This window comes from Typopeltis vanoorti, chromosome 8, assembly GCF_054136105.1.
Source record: "Typopeltis vanoorti isolate ZY-2024b chromosome 8, IOZ_Tvanoo_1.0, whole genome shotgun sequence".
In the NCBI taxonomy this organism is placed as follows: domain Eukaryota; kingdom Metazoa; phylum Arthropoda; class Arachnida; order Uropygi; family Thelyphonidae; genus Typopeltis; species Typopeltis vanoorti.
The window spans coordinates 125472555-125492591 of record NC_143556.1 but is presented as its reverse complement, the minus strand read 5'-3'; the positions used below and the strand labels follow the sequence as shown (position 1 = coordinate 125492591).

Below are 20037 nucleotides of genomic sequence, written 5' to 3'. Positions count from 1 at the left end.
TAGCAGTGTTGCTTATGACCGCTCATCGATGTTATATATTTTTTAACAAATCTTGCTAGAACTTTAGTTACTATTAATTCTGTTACATACCATACAAGTCGTGATTTCTTATTATCAGCTTTAACCTTTCTGTAACACATGTACGTTTTCTATGCTCCATCATATCAAATCATGCTAAAGATGCCCATGAATATGCTTGGCGAAAATACTACTAATAAAAAGGCAGTTTTTTATTCCATTCTTAATCTACATAGGAATGGATTAGTTTCAAAAATGCAGTTGTGAATAAAAACGTTCACACATTTATGTACACTAATATAATTTATTTAAATTAAGCTGTTATTTAATCCCACATTATTTCAAAGCCGAATAAGAAAACTCTAAGATAGAAATCAAAGAGTTTCATGCCGAATACAGCAAACTATAAACGTTCGGCGAGTCCAAGTGTGAGCAAACACCTGGGTGGTACAATACTGGGCATGAAACTCTTTGATTTCTGTCTTAAAGTTTTCTTATTCGGCTTTGAAATAATGTGGGATAAAATATCCCCTTAATTTAAATAATTTTTGCATCGCTGAAGTGAAGCCTTTTGGCTCTATAATATTTCTTATATTTATGTTGTTGTTGTCGATTCCACTGAAGAGCTTCTAGATATGACCGTGGGCTTGTAGAACTGCTTTGGCCATCTCTTGAACTTTGATGGAGTAGAGCTTTTCTGTAGGGTTATTGTCAATTTTCTGTAGGGCAGCAGCAATTGCTGGACAAGAATAGACATGGGCAGGTGTTAATTCGACCCCTGTACAGTTCTTGCATGTTTCATAACTTCTAGTACCGTCCGAATGAATTTTCATGCCTTTAAAGTGTTCCGTCCTTAGCCTGGTGATGATTGTGGTTATTTCTCTATTTTCATTTATTTCGCTGATTTTATTCTTATTGATAGTTTGTTTTACCAGTTTTATTTTTGCGACAGAGTTTGCATCAGTTAGTGATAGTGGGTGCAATTTTTGAGGTAATCATCTTGCTTCTTTGGCTAGTTTGTCTGCTCTCTCATTGCCTTCAATATTTACATGAGCTGGAGTATCCATTGCAGTGTACTGTATAGTTCTTATTTTTTACATTTAAAGTTGTTAGTTTTTCATGAATTTCCTATGTGAGTTTTGCTCTCTGTAGATGGTTATTCCTTCTGTAGTATTTAGTGCTAGATTAGAGAGATAGAACTTGAGAGCTGCTTGTATGGCTGTTAGTTGGCAAGTGAAGTTTGAAGATATTTTGCCAGCTGTGGTTTTGATTTGCATTTCCTTACCTCCAGGCAGAGTTATAAAAACCTTTGCACCTCCTTGGTTGAGAGCTTCATCAGATGATCCATCAGTGTAGGCAATGACATGGTTTAGATTATTTAAGTGGTGTATAGTGTCAAGTCCTTTTCTTTTATTTACCTGCTGTGAATCCTTTTTTGAACATGGTTCTAAGAGATTTAAGTTAATCATTGTGTTCTTTGGTAGTTTAGTGGAAAATAATGGATATTTGCTTATTTCAATGGACATGTGCTCGAAGTCTATGCGTTTTATAATTTCATGATCATATTGTAAAATAGATGATATCTTTAGTCTAGATTTTCCGGTCCAGGCATCAAAAGGCCTGAGTGAGATGTCATCCTGCTGTTGGCTCCTGATTCTGTTAGTGAACTTAACTGTGGAGAGTTTTCTTCTGTCTTCTAGTATGTGAAACCCACACTCTTGTTGAGCTTTTAAGTTATTTGTGGATGAGACTGAACCTATAATAATTTTTGTTGCTCTTGATTGTACTCTGACAAGCTTTTCTTTTGAGCTAGTGGAAGCCGGAGCCCAGATTGTTGAAGCATATTCCATAGTGGATGCATGAGAGCTGTATATGTATTCTGAGTGTCTTCGGTTTTGCGCCTCACTTAGTTCTACAAAGCCTTTTGATGATATTAAGCTTTTTAAGAGCTTTACTAGATATATTTTAGATATATATTTCTCTCGGGGACCCTGTAACCCCTAGAGAGCGCATCCCCTGGGTCGCGGACAGGGGAGCCCACCATGTGTGTGTGTTTGTGTGTGTGTGTGTACATGCGCGTGCATGTGTGTGTGTGTGTACATGCGCGTGCATGTGTGTGTGTGTGTATATATATATATATATATATATGATGGGGTGGTCCGAATATACTGAATAAGGACTCATGGACCAACAGGGCCATAAGGGGCAATCATCTTGATTGTAAGGGAAGCGGCACTCCCATGGACCCCCTAGCTGGATCTATCCTCTCCTTCTTCTACTTAGAAGAAGATCCACTTACTTTAATCTTTCCTGTAAGGCCTTATCAGCCAACTCTTCTTACTTTATGATCCTTATGCTATTAGAGTACTCGAGGGCCATGGGGTCTTTTCATTTCTGGCCTTACAACTATGCCCTCTCTATAAACCTTACTATATTTCTTCTATAATCTACTCTTTCCCCTTCAATATATCCTATTTCTCCTATGGGTTTAAATTCGGAAGAAGGCTCGTTCAGAAGCTTTAAGGTAGCAGCCCTACCACTGAACTATTCCATCGTCAGGCTAGTCCCCCGACATGGAGAACATAATCCTACTTGTAAGCTGACAGAAAAAGATAATCGGATTGAATCTATGGGAAACGACCCTGGAATGGAAAAGGTAAAACGACGAAAATGGAAACGACAAAATATAATACACATAGCAAACTGGAATGTAAGAGGAATAGCATATAAAGAAATAGAATTAGACCAATTATTAAATGAAAGAAATTTTAAAATAGCAGTAATCACTGAAACAAAAAAGAAATTAAAAGGAACTATGAGAACTGAAAATTTTAATGTGATATACAGTGGAGTCGACAGAGACCAAAGAGCACAAGCAGGAGTCATGATCTGGATTCATAACTCCCTTTCAAAAGAGTTAAAACATTATAAATTATGGAATGAAAGAATAATAGAAGCTAGAATAAAAATAGAGGCTATTTAAATAATTGGCTTATATGCCCCAGAAGAAGGAAGAGAACAGGATAATATTAATTTTTATGATCAGCTACAAAACATATATAATAAAATAAATAAAAATGATTACATAATTTTAGCAGGAGACTTAAATGCAAGAATTGGAAACACGAAAATTAATAATAATATAGGAATACATGGAGAACAAACTCTAAACAGAAATGGTAAAAAATTGATTGACTTTGTAGTTTATAATAACCTAAAAATAATGAATTCCTTCTATAAACATAAAGACATACATAAATATACTTGGGCAGCAAGAGGATAGAAATCAATATTAGATTACTTCATATTAAATGAAAAGACATCAAAATTTTCACTAGATGTTAGAGTTCACAGAGGATATTAAATAAGCAGTGACCACTTCCTTGTTAAAATAAAATTAAGATTACCACCTAAATGGCTACAAGTAACAAGAACAGAAAGAAAAATTGAAACATTTGTTTATAAAACTAGACTATTGAATGACACAAATGTACAATGGCTATATGAACAAAGAATTAACCAATATCTAGATAAAATAAAACAAAACGAAGAAATAGAAATAGAATGACTTAATATAAAAACGATACTAAATGCAGCAGCAAATGAAAGCTTAGGAAAGACAAAAAAAACTGAAGATCTGGGATGATACAATCAAAAAAATAATCAAAAAGAAAAAAAGAAGCCTATCACAAATGGGTAAGCAGTAAAAGATTAGAAGATGAAATAGAATATAATAGAATAAGAGCCATAGCTAAAAGAGAAGTCAGAAAAAGACATAGAGAATCATGGAATAAATTTGTTTCTAATTTAGAACATGATTTATATAAAATAAGACCCAATGTATATAAGATTTTGAAACACCTAAATGCAGATACCAAAGAAAACATAAAATTAAACACTGAATTGAAATTAGAAGAATTTCTAAACTACTACACAGCACTGTGGACAGACAAATATTTTAAAAACAAGACAACTGGCAAACAATTAATGAAAAGGAAATAACTGAAGAAGAATTAGAAATCAGCCTGTAAGAGACAAGAAACGGAAAATCACCTGGAAAGATAAGCTAGGTTCAGAACTATATAAATTCGCAGGAACAAGATTCAAAGAAAGACTCTTATTATTTTTAAATAAAATTTACTCAACTGGTATCCCCCCAATAGAATGGAAAAAACCAATTGTGATTCCTATCTTTAAGAAAGGTAATAGAGATGACCCTAAAAACTATAGAGGTATCAGTATACTAAATTACTTTTACAAAATATATAGCAGAATCTTAAATAGCAAACTAATGAAATATTCCGAGAACTTTATTCTAGAGGTACAGAATGGATTTAGAAAAGGATGATCGTGTATAGACCCAGCCTTTTGCCTAAAATTAATAATAGAAAAAAGAAGAAAATAATTTAGAAACACATATTGCATTTATTGACTTTGGAAAAGCATTTTACAAAGTTAAAAGAAACATATTTAACATATTAAAAGAAAGACAAATACCGAATAATATCCTAAAAGCTATCATAAGTATATATAGGAAAATAATCAAATAAAATAAAATCACGAGCTATCATATACGAGAGAGATAAACCAAAGGATCCGACAGGGATGTCCCCTCTCAGCAACTGTTTTTAATATCTACTTAAATGAAATAATAATAAAATGGAATAAAAATTTACATCAAGGAATTAAACTTTCTCCTACAGTTAACTTAAACACTCTCCTCTTTGCCGACGACCAAATAATAATTACAAATTCTGAAGATAACTTACAGAAAGCTATTTTAGATCTAAATGAGATATCCAAAGATTATGGTATGATAATATCAACGGAAAAATCAAAAACTATAGCCTTTAAAGGACAAGATCCAACAAGAACTAAAATAGTAATAGATAACAAGATCTTAGAACAGGTGAATTCATTTAACTACCTAGGATGTATGATTACATATGAAAAAGATATAAACGTAAAAATTGCAAAATATATAAAAATAACTGGTGTAATTAACTCTATATTTAAACCAAATCTAGTTCAAAAACAAACCAGGCTAAAAGTATACAATACATTAGCCCTACCAGTCTTAATGTATGGAAGCGAAACTGGACAAAATAAAAAGACAAACAAAGATTAACAACAGCAGAAATGAAGTTTATGAGAAAAACTGCAAAGTATACTCTATTTGATCACAAAAGAAACGAAGATATTATGAAAGAATTAAACCAAGAACCAGTAATAGAAAAAATTAAAAAATATAAACATAAATGGATGGAACACGTTCAAAGAATGAAAACAGAAAGATTACCAAAAGAAGCATTGAAGTACAAGCCATTAGGAAAAAGAAAACCAGGACGTCCTCTTAAACGATTCAACGATGACTTCTATGGCCGGAACAGGCCATACTAGGCCTAAATCCTTGATACGTATGATGATGACTAGATATATTTGTGATATGGGTTGTAAATATTAGTTCAGTATCTAGGGTTAGGCCTAAGTATTTGGGAGACTCTGTTTTTCCTATTTTGCTATTATATATTTTGATCTAGGGGTTGTAATTGTGTAAATTTTTTCTATCAGTGCGGAAGATACTAAGTTTTGTTTTATCTGTAATTTGAGTTTCTTTGCCTATCTTTCTAAGCCTTTAATTGATTTATTTAGGACCTTTTTCAGACTGTTGAAAATTGCTGCTTGTGACCAGATAGCTATATCATCCGCATAGCATGCTATTTTGTGTCATTTATTACGGGAGGCTGAATATTGTTCATATAGATGAGAAATAGGAGCGGCCATAGAACAAACCCTTGTGGGACTCCAGACCAAGTTCGATGTATGCTGGAAGAAATTCCATTAACTTTTACTTTAATTTTTCTTCCTTTCATGAAATTTGAAATCCAAATTAATGCATTCCCCCTTATTTCAGTATCGTATGCAATTTTTACTAACTTTTGTCTCCACAAACGATCCAAGGCAGCTGTGCGATCTAAGAAAATTGCTGTTGTTTTCTTTGGTAGTTTTTCTTGAGCGCCATCTATGATTGATTGGTAAAGATAAAATAATTGATCTTTACTGTGTTCGGACCTGTATGCTGTTTAGTAGAAGTTTATATGGTTATTTTCTAAGAGCCAATTCACGAGTCTTGTATGTATTATTCTTTCGTGTAGTTTGCAAAGAGTACTAGTCAGTTATTGATCTGTAGCTTTTACAGTCACTAGAGTTTTTGTTAGGTTTTAGTAAAGGTAAAATGACTACTGTTTTCCAGATTTTTGGCAGTTTATCTGTATTCCAGGAAGTGGTAAATATATTCAGAAGTCGGGTTTTGGCTTTTGCTCCCACATTTTTAATCACATGTCCGAAGATAAGATCTATACCGGGTGATTTTTCAGGGTCAATTTGACTAATTGCTGTTTCTAATTGTCATTGTGAGGTCCTGAGTAAAGATGTCTTCCGAAGGATTGGTTCTGGATTGTGTTAGCAGATTTTACAATTTTACTGCACCTTTTTGTCTTCATTGTTGTATTTCAGTTTGCTTACTTTTGAGTAATATTTGGCTAGAGTATTTTCTATCTGTTTGTTTGTTGCTGCTGTATTAATTTCCGAGGAGACAGTGTTTGAAGAATTCTTCTCACTTTTCTTGTTTGCAGTTTGAAATTTCATCCTCAATTTTTTGAGTTAATTCTATTAACTTCTTTCTGTTTTCTTCTGTATTATTTTGTTTTAACTGTTAATTGATAGCATTTCTTTCGGTGATCATAGCGTTGATGTCATGATATTTCCAAAATGAAACCCAGTTGTTTTTCCTGAGTCCTCTGAGAATTGAATTTTTTGCAACACTTTGTATGTTGTTGGTTAATTCTAGTAGTTGCTGATCAAGTTCTTGACTAATTGGTGTGCCTGTGCAATATGTTTCTAATAGTTATGTGTATTTGGGCCAATTTACTTTTATAAAGTTCCAAGATCTCTTTTTCTGTGGTTTCTGGTCTAACTGCAATTATGGTTGTGATGATAGGCCTATGATCATTGATGGCATTGTTTAATATTTTCCACTGGGTAAGATTTGCAGTTTCATAATCTACTGCTGTGATGTCTAATGCTGATTCTGTACCCGTTGATTTTTACATATATGTATTTTGCTTGTTGTTTATGATTTCTAGGTTTAGATCATCGATTAAGTCCTCTATTTGTGCTCCTTTTCGATCGAGAAGTGGGGAGCCCCAAAGCTCAATATTTATTATTATTATTTTTTTGTTTTGTTTTGTTTTGTTTTTTTACGTCCACCTGTAACTTGTAAAATTGCAAGCTCTAAATTAATTCGTTTAAATCCGCGTGGCTACAAAAAAAAAAAAAAAAAAAAGCGCCGTATGCCCTAGTTCAAGTTACTGTATTGTATAGACAGTAGGCACTCTAAAACAGATAAGCCTTGTAACTAGCTGACGTCGCGTCAAGTCGCCCACACGGCAAAGGCCAAAAGCGACTATTTAGAGTGCATTAAGTTGAATGGCGTACAGTAATATTACAGAAATATTATTCAGTAAAATCAGTGACAAGTAATTTATCATATAATTCGTTTTTGTACTATGTTCAAGAATTGACTGTAAATTATTAACATTGCATCAAACATATTAGAGTTTTGGAACAATAATATAGCATGAAATTTCCTATTTTTCATAATCTCTTTCGCTTGCGAAATTTTCCAAATTTAAAGCCGCACTAAAAATGGCTTAAAAGCGTTTAGTAAAGGAAATAAACTATCAAAATACGCCTACCCAGAACGGTGTCGTTCTACAGGGCTGTACAAAGTGACCTTAATATGAGCTTAACTCACTGTTATAAAAAGTAAAGAAAAGCAGCTTTTGAAAGCTATGTATAAAACATAAATTGAAACGAAAATAGGATAAAGAAATGGCAATAATACTTCGAAGATAAGCGAGAGTGTTTTAAAATACTTCGATATACACAAAACGGTTGAAATCCATTATAGCAAGAAAAGCGAAGTAACAAACAAGCAAGTATAATATGACAGAATCGAAAACTAGTAAACAGCGAAGTAATAAAGCAGAAGATAACATTAAAATTACAATTTGAAATAAAATGTGCTATTTTAAACGCATAACGATCTACGTTTTCGAAAGTTCATTCACAACAAACAGCGATCAAAATTTGCTCAATAATTAACACTATGCAAAATGCAGAAATAAAATGTTCTTCTAGGTGACAAGTAATTGGATTATTTAAATAAGAATTTAACTTTCAAAGGATGCTTTTAGCATTTCTGAGTTTAATAAAATGATTAAAGAGAGAGAGCTTTACGAGAACTGGCATTTATAACACATTGCCTGCTTCTCACGAGACGAGAGAGAGAGAGCAATACTGATAAGAGTTAAGTAAAAAAAAGTAAGAAAGCAAATTGTGCACGTTTTTTGATGCAGAAATTAATGAGAGAAGTACAAAATATCTTTGAAGTGGGCGATCTGGTGCTAATGAATAATTTCTGAAATTGTATTAACGTAAGAGCATTCGATATGGAAAGTCTTTTAGCATTAAATTATTTGCAAAGAAATTCGTCGCTGAAGGCTTTGCTTTCAATGTAGAAGCACTTAGTTGAAAATGTAATTTATTTAGTGGTAGATAGTTTCATCGCCGGTATGAAATTCACATAAAAATACACCGTCTTGTAAACACCGCTCTCAAAATGCTAACTATAACCAAATAGTAAATAACTATTTGGAATCACTATTTGATGCGATGCGTACTGTATCTATTTCAGCCACATGTCCTGACATTTTTTGTGATATTAATATAACTATCAGTGTGATTTTTTCCCCATTAATAAGATTTCCATTCTTCTTCCTCTGAAAATAAGCAACCGATCTGTTCTAGTTTGGTATAAATTGTGATTTTCGACTTGGCTGTAAAAGCATTTTTACAGCAGTATATCTGTATCTAAGTTCGCTCGAAACGGATTATTTATTTCCCGTCAGTGTATGAAAGGAACATTTTTATGGGAGTGGAACCATTTAGTTCCAGACAGTTACGTACACGGAGTCGGTGTGATTTCGCCTTACAGAAAAAAATCCAGACAAAGAATGCATACAGTCGTCAGACATAATGCATTCACTTTTAGGAGAAAAAATGTTTCTGTTAAATTCAGTGGTAGAAAAGATATTTTGTCAATATCTTTTCTCTAAGAATATATAATCTGAGTTTGGTTTAATGCTGTGGAGCATTGTAAGGCGTAATTGACTGAGCATTCTAATTATGATTTAATTAAACTCTTTACTTTGCTTTAAGTATCCGCTGAAACGTGACTTACAATATCAGACAGGTAATTATCATGTATCATTTCTGGAATAAATATTTAGATGTCGTTTAATGTCTTAATTAACAGTTTCATCGTAAAATGTAGTGACAGATTTCATTGTTATGTGCCATCTTTTCTCACAAGACAGTTTTCACTTGCTTGAAATAGGAGTTGACTGATTTCTAGAACAGCTGCAGCTGTGAAAGCGAAATGAATACCACGGTCAGTACAAGGTGTTCAGCTTTAAATTAATTGTAATCAGTACACTAATAAAGCTAGCGTTTATATATATAAACGGCAGTAGGATTTTTTAGTAATGCAATAATGGAACATGGATGATAATAACGGAAGAAAATATTGCAGTATTTATTCAGAAAAGAGCTTAATTAAATTAATAACAGAGTGAACGGACGAAAATAATATTCCGCATTCTCAATTTCAATTAATAAGGGAAAGGTATTCGAATAATTTTAAAATATAAATCATATTAGGCGGCGGAGTGTAATCACATGACTTTCTGCAGCTTATGGATGAAGTTTGGCAAATAACACTACATTCTGAATAGAAAAGAGAAAAGGAATATAAACTGGATTGTTATTAAATCAACGTGAGTATTTGTACAGCACAGTGTACTACAGAATGCTAGTTAGCGAAACTTTTTACGGATTAAACTGCCTTAATTATTCATGATGAACAATATTAAATTAATTGTAAGAATTTGAATATTATCAAATTCTTTAATTAGGAAATATTAAATTAAAGTCAAATGTACAAAATGCTCGCTATTTCTCTCGGATTTATACGAATAACGGTTTTTAAACCTCGACCTTCTATTACAAATACCGAAGCACGATACTCTGATGACATAATCACTTAATGGTAATGTTCATTAGTGAAGCTGATCGTTAATGACACGCAATCGTTGTGCTGTGATTGGCTTGTATGGAACGTAATTTTGGTTTAGTTGGCTTGGAATAATTCTGCAGTTAGTGAAAACTAGTTGACAATCTTGTGAAGAAATATAGAATATTTACATATTATGCCGATTTTTGTCCTCAGTATGGTTGCATTGAGAAATATTGTTCGAGTATAGAATAATTAAATGTGTTTGCCTTGAAGGTTTAACAAAAATGCGATACCGAAATATCAGTTATTAAAAATGGATTTTATGCAGCTGATCAGGTTTAATTTAAAAATAAAAGAACAAGTGTCGACTTTTGAATTAGGATTTCAGGTGAACTTAGAAGGAATAACAGAGCGTGATACAACAGGGTAATCACTTATAGCAAGAATGGAGTAGAACATTGTCAATGAAAGTACCAGTAGACGAGGCATATCACAGAAACTGAATGTCTGTGGGACATTCAATTTCTGTCAATGGTAATGACAGAAATCTTTTTCAAAAGCTACTAGAGGAAGCTGGCGACCCAAATGCAAAGGATGACACTTTTTTGCCAAGCAGGTGTCTATGCCAAATTCAATCAAATGCCTTAGAAATGTTGAATGAAACCATAAGAGTTTCTACATGGCTTAAGTCCAGAAGTAAGTCGTGAAGGCCAGGCTAGGTTATTTGGGGATGAGTGGCAGAATTCATATGACTGGCCATTAATTAGTTGGTGAGCCTCTGGACAGCGTATTATCTTTGCATATTTATTCCTGGTGGAAAACTAGTGGTGGCGGCAGCAGCATAGAGTGAGTAGTACTTGGTAGAATAGGTCGACTTACTTGGTCATCGATACCGGAACTGTCGAAAAACGATATTAGTAGGACAGTATTGTATTGGGTTCATATAAAAATACTACGTGGAAATGTGGGTGGAGAAATTTTGGGTATCCACGCCAGGCAGTGGATACCCAAAAGGCCCGACTGCCATTAAAACGAGAGGCAAGTGTTTGGCATTTGTGCCGTTCGAAATCAGATTTATAATTGGTGATAAGTGTTTTCAATTCTTTCGAGAGGGAAAAGGCGAGTGTAACACACTCAAGTTTGGTCTCAAGCCATTTGCGATATGCAGAATTTTTTTCATTGATTTGCATGACACACTTGCTAGATAAGGCTTGGATACTGATTTGAGTGCAATGGGAAATGGAAGCTTCTATTCGGGTAAGGTATATTTCAGATCTTCGATCTGAGCTAGTGTTTGGATTAGGATAGCTGACGCATTAATTGGAAAGGAGGAGTGAAGTCAGGGACGATCATATTTTGTGTTTGTTTTAGTTGATAGCGCAGCTAGTGTTAATTACAAGTTTGACAAGTTTATATTTATAAGGTTTAATAAATTGAATGTTCTCAAACTCTCCTATTCTCAAACTCTTTCATTTTTTTATTGAATAATATTTGTGTATATTAGTCTCTCGGATGTGAACTTTAGACTAAAATGCACAAACATTATTTAAGAAGAAATAAAAGAGTTTGTGAAAGGAACCAAACTTTGTAGATTCAGTGGCAAATCATAAAGAAAACATTGATTGTTTCAGCTAGAAAGGCATGTGGTGAGGTGTTCTGCATGGATAGAAAACTCAGAACTCAATGGTGGACAGATTAAGTTAAAGAGACAGTGAAGGAAAAGAAGAAACATATCAAAAATTCCTGGCAAATAAGTCAGCTTGTACTCTTAGAGAATAGAGACAAATATAAGAAATCTAAACACGGTGTAAAACTAGATAAACAACAGTAATGGGAGGACTTTGTAAGAACTTAGAAAATAAATATCAAGAAGGTTGAAAGATATTCTGGAGGTTGTTGAAAAGCTCAGAAATGGAGGAAAGAGTGCTGTAAAAGGAATTAGAGATGATAAAGGTGATATGAAAAGTGGAGAAAAAGATATCTTTGATGTGTGAGGTAATTACTTCGAAAAATTGCTAAACGAAACAATCTGTGAACAGCAGAGTGGTAAAATATACACTCAACAGGCATGCAGTCAGGAATACATACTGAAGTAGAAACAACATCAAAGGCTTGAAATGTGGAAAGGCAGCAGGAGTAGATGATACTCGACCAGAAATGCTGAAGTATGGAGGTAAAACGTCTTGCAGTGGCTGCACTGAACAGTTCAGAAGGCTTGAAGAGAGGGTCGAATTCCAGTTGATTGGAATAGAGCTCTCATAGTACCCATATATAAAAAGGGAAATAAAAATGAATGTGAGAATTAAAGACGTATTTCCGTACTGAGTGTTCCTGGTGAAGTTATGCATGTATAATTGAAAAGGATTGTGGAAGAAAAGCTTGGTTCAGGCCAGATAGAGGCTGTCAGGATCAGATTTTCACTTTAAGACAAATAGTTGAGAAATTATAGGAATATAACAAACATCTGTATTTAAGGTTTGCATATCTAGAAAAGTCATATGACAAGGTGCCAAGAGAAGCTATTAAACAAAGTACAGTTTTATGGTGTCAGTGGAGCATTTTATCAAGCAATAAGTCGTCTTTATTTGACTTGTAAGTGAGCAGTTAAAATTGAAGGAAGTAGAGAAAGATAGTTTAATGTTAAAATCTGGTGCCAGACAAAGATATACATTGTCCCCTATGTTATTTGTTATCTATATAGAAATATAAAAAAAACGATATATAAAAATAAGACAGAGACAATGAAAATAGACAGAAGCATCGAAAATATCAACTGCATTGTGAATTTAGAACCTATAGAACAAGTAATACATTTCAGATACTTAAGTACGATGTTTAGTGAAGATGGTAAATTAAATATGAAAATAGCTAACAGGATCAACAACGCTGGTATGGTAGGAAGTCAATGGAATAAATATATATATAGCATAAAAGAGAAATTGGTCAAAACTAAATTAGCTGTATACAAGACAGTGTTCAAACCAATTTTAACTTATGGATCTGAGAGCTGGGTTAGAAATAGAACACTTCACCAAAGACTAGAGACCACAGATATGAGAGTCCTGAGTAAGATTAGGGGCGTGAACAGATCGCATTATCATATTATAAACGAGGATATTAGGAAAGAAGTTGAAATTGTTAGCATCCAGGAATGTGTCAGCAGAGCTAATCTCAGGTGGTATGGTCACTTAAACAGAATGGGAGAGGAAAGATTAACAAAACAATTGTTTTTTTTGTCAGGATGACAGGAAAAAGATCCAGAGGAAGACTAAGATACAGGTGGATTGATACAGTGTACTGTCTTATTGTCACTATCTTAGAAGACAGAAATATAAGATCTAATAATGTTGGAGTCTTGGCAGGTAACAAATTGATTTGAAGAAAATTGTAGATAGGAATTTAGTAATGCTGTAAGTTTTTCATGTAGTACTTTTATATCCTGTACACCTCTTGAGGGTACATGTCAGGAATTCGATGATGAAGAGATTGTATATACTGATGTTCTTTCCAAACGTTCTGCTTATTTGGTTGAAGTAAGATATGTTGCACGGAAATAGCATCGGTTAATGTGAACCTGTTACATCGGTCTAACCTAAATCGTAATGATGGTCTGTCCATTCCCAAACTTTGACAAATTGTGATTTGTAACTGCATTCAATATTTTTGTAAACATATACCATATCTATGCTGGATGAGGATTACGTTTTATCATGTGCTATTTTTCTGGAAACTCTGTTCTAGAGAACAAACATGAGATTTTTTACAGCCACTTCAGGATTTCAATAAACGATGTGGTAATTTTTTATCTTCCACCTAAGGACAATCATCACCATCAATGTCCATTGTGGGATTTGAACGCCGCAGCCTAATGGTTGGGATCCATTGTTCTTTTCCGTCACACTGAAGATGTTTCGCTGTGTAAAGCGAAATATTTGCAACTAATTTGTACTGATTAAAGTTTTTCTGTGGTTTACTTGTATTAATGGCGTACTGGAATCATTCACTTAAGTTAATATTCATTAACTAGTCAATGAAATAAAAATTATTCGAATAAAATCAATAAGATGCTTTTTGAGCAGTGGAAGTATCCAGAATATTCGTGGTAAAATAACATTTGATTTTTTACTCATCGAGAAGTAAAAGCATACAAAACCTCTCTCAGAATCACCAATCCTTGTCTTTGTTTACACACATTTTGTTTTATTTTGGGTATTTCATTTTTTAGTTAATTTGCATCAGGTAGCTTTATAAATATTTCAGATATATATACGAGTTTGTTATATATAATCGTAAATACTTAAGAAAAACAGGTAGCACAATAGAAAAATATTCAAAAGGAAGAGTAACGTGTGTGGAAAATTCTCACGTAACCCTCTCTTCACAATATATATATATACACACACACATCTTTTTCCACTATCTGAAACTGAGAAAATAGATAAGTTAATTTAATGGAACGCACAAAATGTTTCGTCAAAACGACTTCTTTAGTTGTGGTAACACTTAAAGCAAATTTAAAAAAAAACCATAAAAACACTGTGCCATTATAGTAACAGACTTGTAACCTGATGGCACAGTGTTTTTATGGTTTTCTTAATTTGCTTTAAGCGTTACGACACCTGAAGAAGGCCTTTTGAGAAACATGTTGTGCGTTCCATTTAATTAACTTATCTGTTTTCTAGGTTTCAGTCAGTCACCAAAAGATGAACATATCTAATCACGGAGAGTCAATGTAACTAATGATCATATATATATATATATATATATATATATATATATATATATATTTCTACATATTTCTCTCATCCAGAGATTTTTATTATTAAGGTCAAACACCTTTTATCTACTTGTATATGAATATGATTTCTGCATTACTTCAACCTTGGTATCTCTCCTGGGTCTGGCTCCCATAGATGAGACCTCAATAAAAATCAGAACTGCTCTGGGTAGTGGCCCTTTCCATTATGCATTGCATTATACACCCGTAAGGGAGTGTGCTCTGCATTATGGGATACATTCTAAGGCAAGTGATATGACGTCATTAGCCTCTATATACAAGTAGCTCAGACGTGAATATATTTCACGCGAAAAACTTTGTTTTGCTTACTTGGGAAAAAGATTATAACCAAGTATAAAATTTAACGTATAATCCAAGGTAAAAAAAAAAAAGAAACTTATATATATATAAGTTTAGAGTATCTAATTTCATTCAATCAGGCAAACGTTATTCGATAAGTCTCACTAAGTAGGCCAGTAGTTGATATAACCTTATTTCAGAATTAAATATTATAGTAATTGGCTTATAAATTTTATTCTATTAATTTTATGTCGTTCGTCTGTAACGCATTGTATTATTTCAGGGGATGGCTTATCTTCACAACAGTGAAATACGTTCTCATGGAAATCTGAAATCTTCGAACTGCGTTGTAGACAGCAGGTTTGTTTTAAAAATTACGGACTTTGGTCTTCACACGTTACGAGTTTGGGACGAGTACGAAGATGAAGATTCATACGCTCACTGGAGACGTAAGTAAGATTTATTATTTTAATGGTGGTCATTACAAGCAGCTACTTTCCTGATTAAAAGTGTTCTTCGCTGTTTTTTCGTATAGCTAATGATTCTGTAGGATGGAAAGGCAGTGCTGGTTTCGGTCTTTTTAGAGAAACGCGAGAGTGTGAACGAGAATCTTTAGTGCATTTTTTGGATGATGATCATAAATTAAATAGACATATCGTATTTTTCTGGTTATTCAGTGATGTTCCGATTATCAATATTTCCAGATGATGTTTATAAGTATGGTAATTAAATTAATTTGGAATTAATTTTGTTATATAGTTTAACTCACTTGCGTTTACGTAATATGACATTTACGGTTATTTTTTCTAGTTTACTTTGAAGGGAATATAATTTCTTCATATATATATATATATATATATATATATATATATATATATATATATATATAATTTCTTCATATATATATATATATATATAGATATATATATATGTAGAAAGTATTTTTACCTTGGGTATAAATATGTTAAAGATACCAAGCAATTTTAAGCCTGGTTTTACTCCATTTCCCAAGTAAGCAAACAGACTAAAAGTCAAGTTTGCGCCTGCAATTGATGCAAGTCTAACTGATACCACAGGTAGTGCAGGACCAGGGCAACTCGTGGCAAAGGTGGAACAAGCTCCGATCACTAATCTTAATATTTACCCTTAATGCCAAAACACATCTCCAAGAAGGGGATGTATGATGTTTTGTATTAAAGGCAAGGGACCACTACCCAGACCGGTTTCGACCTTTATTGAGGTCTCGTCAGTGGGAGCTAGGCTTAGAAATACCAAGATTTAGTAATACAGAGCTTGTAAGTATTTCGCCAAAACAAGTTACCATAAGGTGTTTTAACCTTATTAAATAAAAATCTCTGGAGGAGATATAAATGTAGAAAGTATTTTTACCTTGGGTATAAATATGTTAAAGATACCAAGCAATTTTAAACCTGGTTTTACTCCATTTCCCAAGTAAGCAAACAGACTAAAAGTCAAGTTTGCGCCTGCAATTGATGCAAGTCTAACTGATCACGTCCCTTGCCTTTAATACAAAACATCATACATCCCCTTCTTGGAGATGTGTTTTGGCATTAAGGGTAAATATTAAGATTAGTGATCGGAGCTTGTTCCACCTTTGCCACGAGTTGCCCTGGTCCTGCACCACCTGTGGGATCAGTTAGACTTGCATCAATTGCAGGCGCAAACTTGACTTTTAGTCTGTTTGCTTACTTGGGAAATGGAGTAAAACCAGGTTTAAAATTGCTTGGTATCTTTAACATATTTATACCCAAGGTAAAAATACTTTCTACATTTATATCTCCTCCAGAGATTTTTATTTAATAAGGTTAAAACACCTTATAGTAACTTGTTTTGGCGAAACACTTACAAGCTCTGTATTACTAAATCTTGGTATTTCTAAGCCTAGCTCCCACTGACGAGACCTCAATAAAGGTCGAAACCGGTCTGGGTAGTGGTCCCTTGCCTTTAATACTAACTGATCACGTCCCTTGCCTTTAATACAAAACATCATACATCCCCTTCTTGGAGATGTGTTTTGGCATTAAGGGTAAATATTAAGATTAGTGATCGGAGCTTGTTCCACCTTTGCCACGAGTTGCCCTGGTCCTGCACTACCTGTGGGATCAGTTAGACTTGCATCAATTGCAGGCGCAAACTTGACTTTTAGTCTGTTTGCTTACTTGGGAAATGGAGTAAAACCAGGTTTAAAATTGCTTGGTATCTTTAACATATATATATATATATATATATATATATATATATCTACCAAAGGACGATGGATCTTATGTTTTAAATTACGCTGCTGCAAAATTATAACCATCTTATCATCTTAAGGGATAAACAAGTTCATTTCAGAATGTTTGACAGCCAACTATGAACAGCATATTAGATACACAAAGCCTGCCTTAGTTGGATTTTTTGACTTTATTATTTTGGTTACTGGAGAGTTGAAGACGTAAGAGCAGAGATAACTTAAAGTAGGAGACAGAAATTCAGGCTGAGAGTGGAAAGATAAGAAATATTTCTTTCCATTCAAAGGGGATGTGCTTTTTTTGAATGATATGCATCTCGAACTTCAGATGGAGATGAAATGGACAGGGAGGTGAGAGAGAAAATCACTTCTGCTCGATATGTTAATCTCTAAACGAATCCCCCATAACTCAATGTTATTAATTATACTATGCTATGCGCAGTGATATTAATAATACCACGTTATATGGTGCTACAAAATATGTAGCACCAGATAACTTGGAAAATTGCGTCATTTTTGTAGCAAAACCTTTGACAAATATTGAAAACATTCCTAAATAAAATAACTTTTCCCCTTGGATGAACTTTACCCCTGCAATCGTCCTCTGCACACACACACACACACACACACACACACACATTGCATTTACAAATTCTGCAACATAAAAGAAATAAACTGTCTCTGCGAATTTTACACACTATTCTATGGCTATAAGGCATATTCCGGTCAAATTACCGGAATATACCTTATGAACGTCTAAACCACAGAAACCTCCACTTACAATTCTAGCTATATTTATAGAAAACATTCCTATTGTCTTTAAGACAGAGGGAGAGATCACTTTGATATCGGACTAACTTCTTTATTAGATTATCAGATTCCTCCTATCTATTTTAATCAATGTATATAAATTTGCTAAGGCTTAACATTATACATTTATAGATTTAATTATAATTTTTGTTCTACTTTGTCTGTTCATGATAATAATTTACTACAGCTTATTTTTACAAGCTATAAAATATTGAATTTTGAAATCATAAAATAAATATTCACAATTCTTTGAAAAAAGGCTATTTGGAATAATTCAAAAACAACTGGGGTTATGAGACCAGTGTTTTGTCTGTTAAATAAATGCGTTCTTCAGATCGGCTTGCTTTCATGAAAAAAACCGGAGTTTCCTAGAAGAGAAACCCCCTCCATATCCGTATGAGATCCGTCAAGTTATCTTCTAAAGCCCTTATAAAGGTTCACCACGTTTTATATAGGATTTCAACCGCAGGATGCTCTGAATGGGAAGTTTCTACTTTGAGCTTAGCTACTGGTTGGCAAATATCACAGAGCAGAATTGCGTTTCAGGATTACTTATTACTGAAGTCCTACTTGGTGAAACGGATTGCATATATAGTTTGTTTATCGAATCGAGACAAACCAACTCAGCTTATATGAAATTTTAGCACTCATCGTTAGATATCAATAATATCGTTTCCTAGCAAATAATCTGTAATATTTGATTAATTTTGATCCAGATCTCTAGATTATCATTGATTTTCAGCAGACATTATATAAAATGCTCTGCACACAGAACTTGGCTGCTGACACATCATTTGCCATCTTCATGAAACGGCAGCAAAACAGAACTGAGGATTAACGTTTTTGCTTTTGTTTACATTTACTGTCTCTGATCGATGGATAAGCTATAATTGCGTTTCGAGATCAACAACACTTGAGATTGTGAGAAATGCTTAATCGAAATTTCGTGCTAATTTTAGAAAGCATCGGATTTATGGTACGTAATGTGTAAATGACACAGATTAATTATATCGTGGAGTAGCTAAATTCAGAGTTGCTTTGGCTCTTTTCTTTACTCATTCATTTAAGACTGAAGATCAAGTACACGTTTATTTAGGTTTGCATTTTTTTAAAATCTGATCCTCCTTAAAAGGTTGAAAATTTTTTTGCATTAATACTGGGGGGGGGATTGGCTTAAGGGTATTTTTCTTATTTATTTTATTTATATTTTGGTTTATTTTTAACCGGAAACCTCGGTATAGATAGCAGACAGAAAACATTCTCAAGCCACTTCAAGCGACCAGTAAGCAAGGTAGCAAGGTGTTGACTGTCCCCCCTTATTGGATGAACGTCATCTCATTTAAAATATTTCCATTAAAAAAATAATTATTTTAGGTGTTTTATTTTGTTAGCTTTTTTGTTTTCACTATTCGCCTATAACTATTTTTGGATATGTTTAATCCTGATAACTTATAGCTTTAGTTAGTTTATATGCAAATTTAACACCGACCATTAGGAAACTGCATACTTTCCAGCAGTTATCTGCAGTTTTCTTTATTTTTTTATGGAAATTATCTAGATTAATTTTATGATAGCGATGTTTTCATGAATCGCATGCTTAAACAAAATTAAATTATTTTGCACATTTATCAGTTATTATGCTAAATAAAGCTTAAAACATATTTAATATGAAATACTACCATTTCACTTACACTTGTCTTAAGTTTTTATGATATTTTGGAGACTATTTAGTTAAACTGTTTC

General features: G+C 33.4%; 1 protein-coding gene across 1 annotated transcript in view; it reads left to right on the top strand.

Annotated features, from left to right (window-relative positions):
- Positions 1-20037, top strand: part of LOC150104334 (atrial natriuretic peptide receptor 1-like) — a 282793-nt gene that overhangs the window by 132865 nt on the left and 129891 nt on the right. Inside the window, exon 13 of the mRNA XM_090396460.1 lies at positions 15517-15682. Within this exon, the coding sequence (XP_090252586.1) occupies positions 15517-15682 (166 nt within the window). The remainder of the gene's footprint in view (positions 1-15516; positions 15683-20037) is intronic.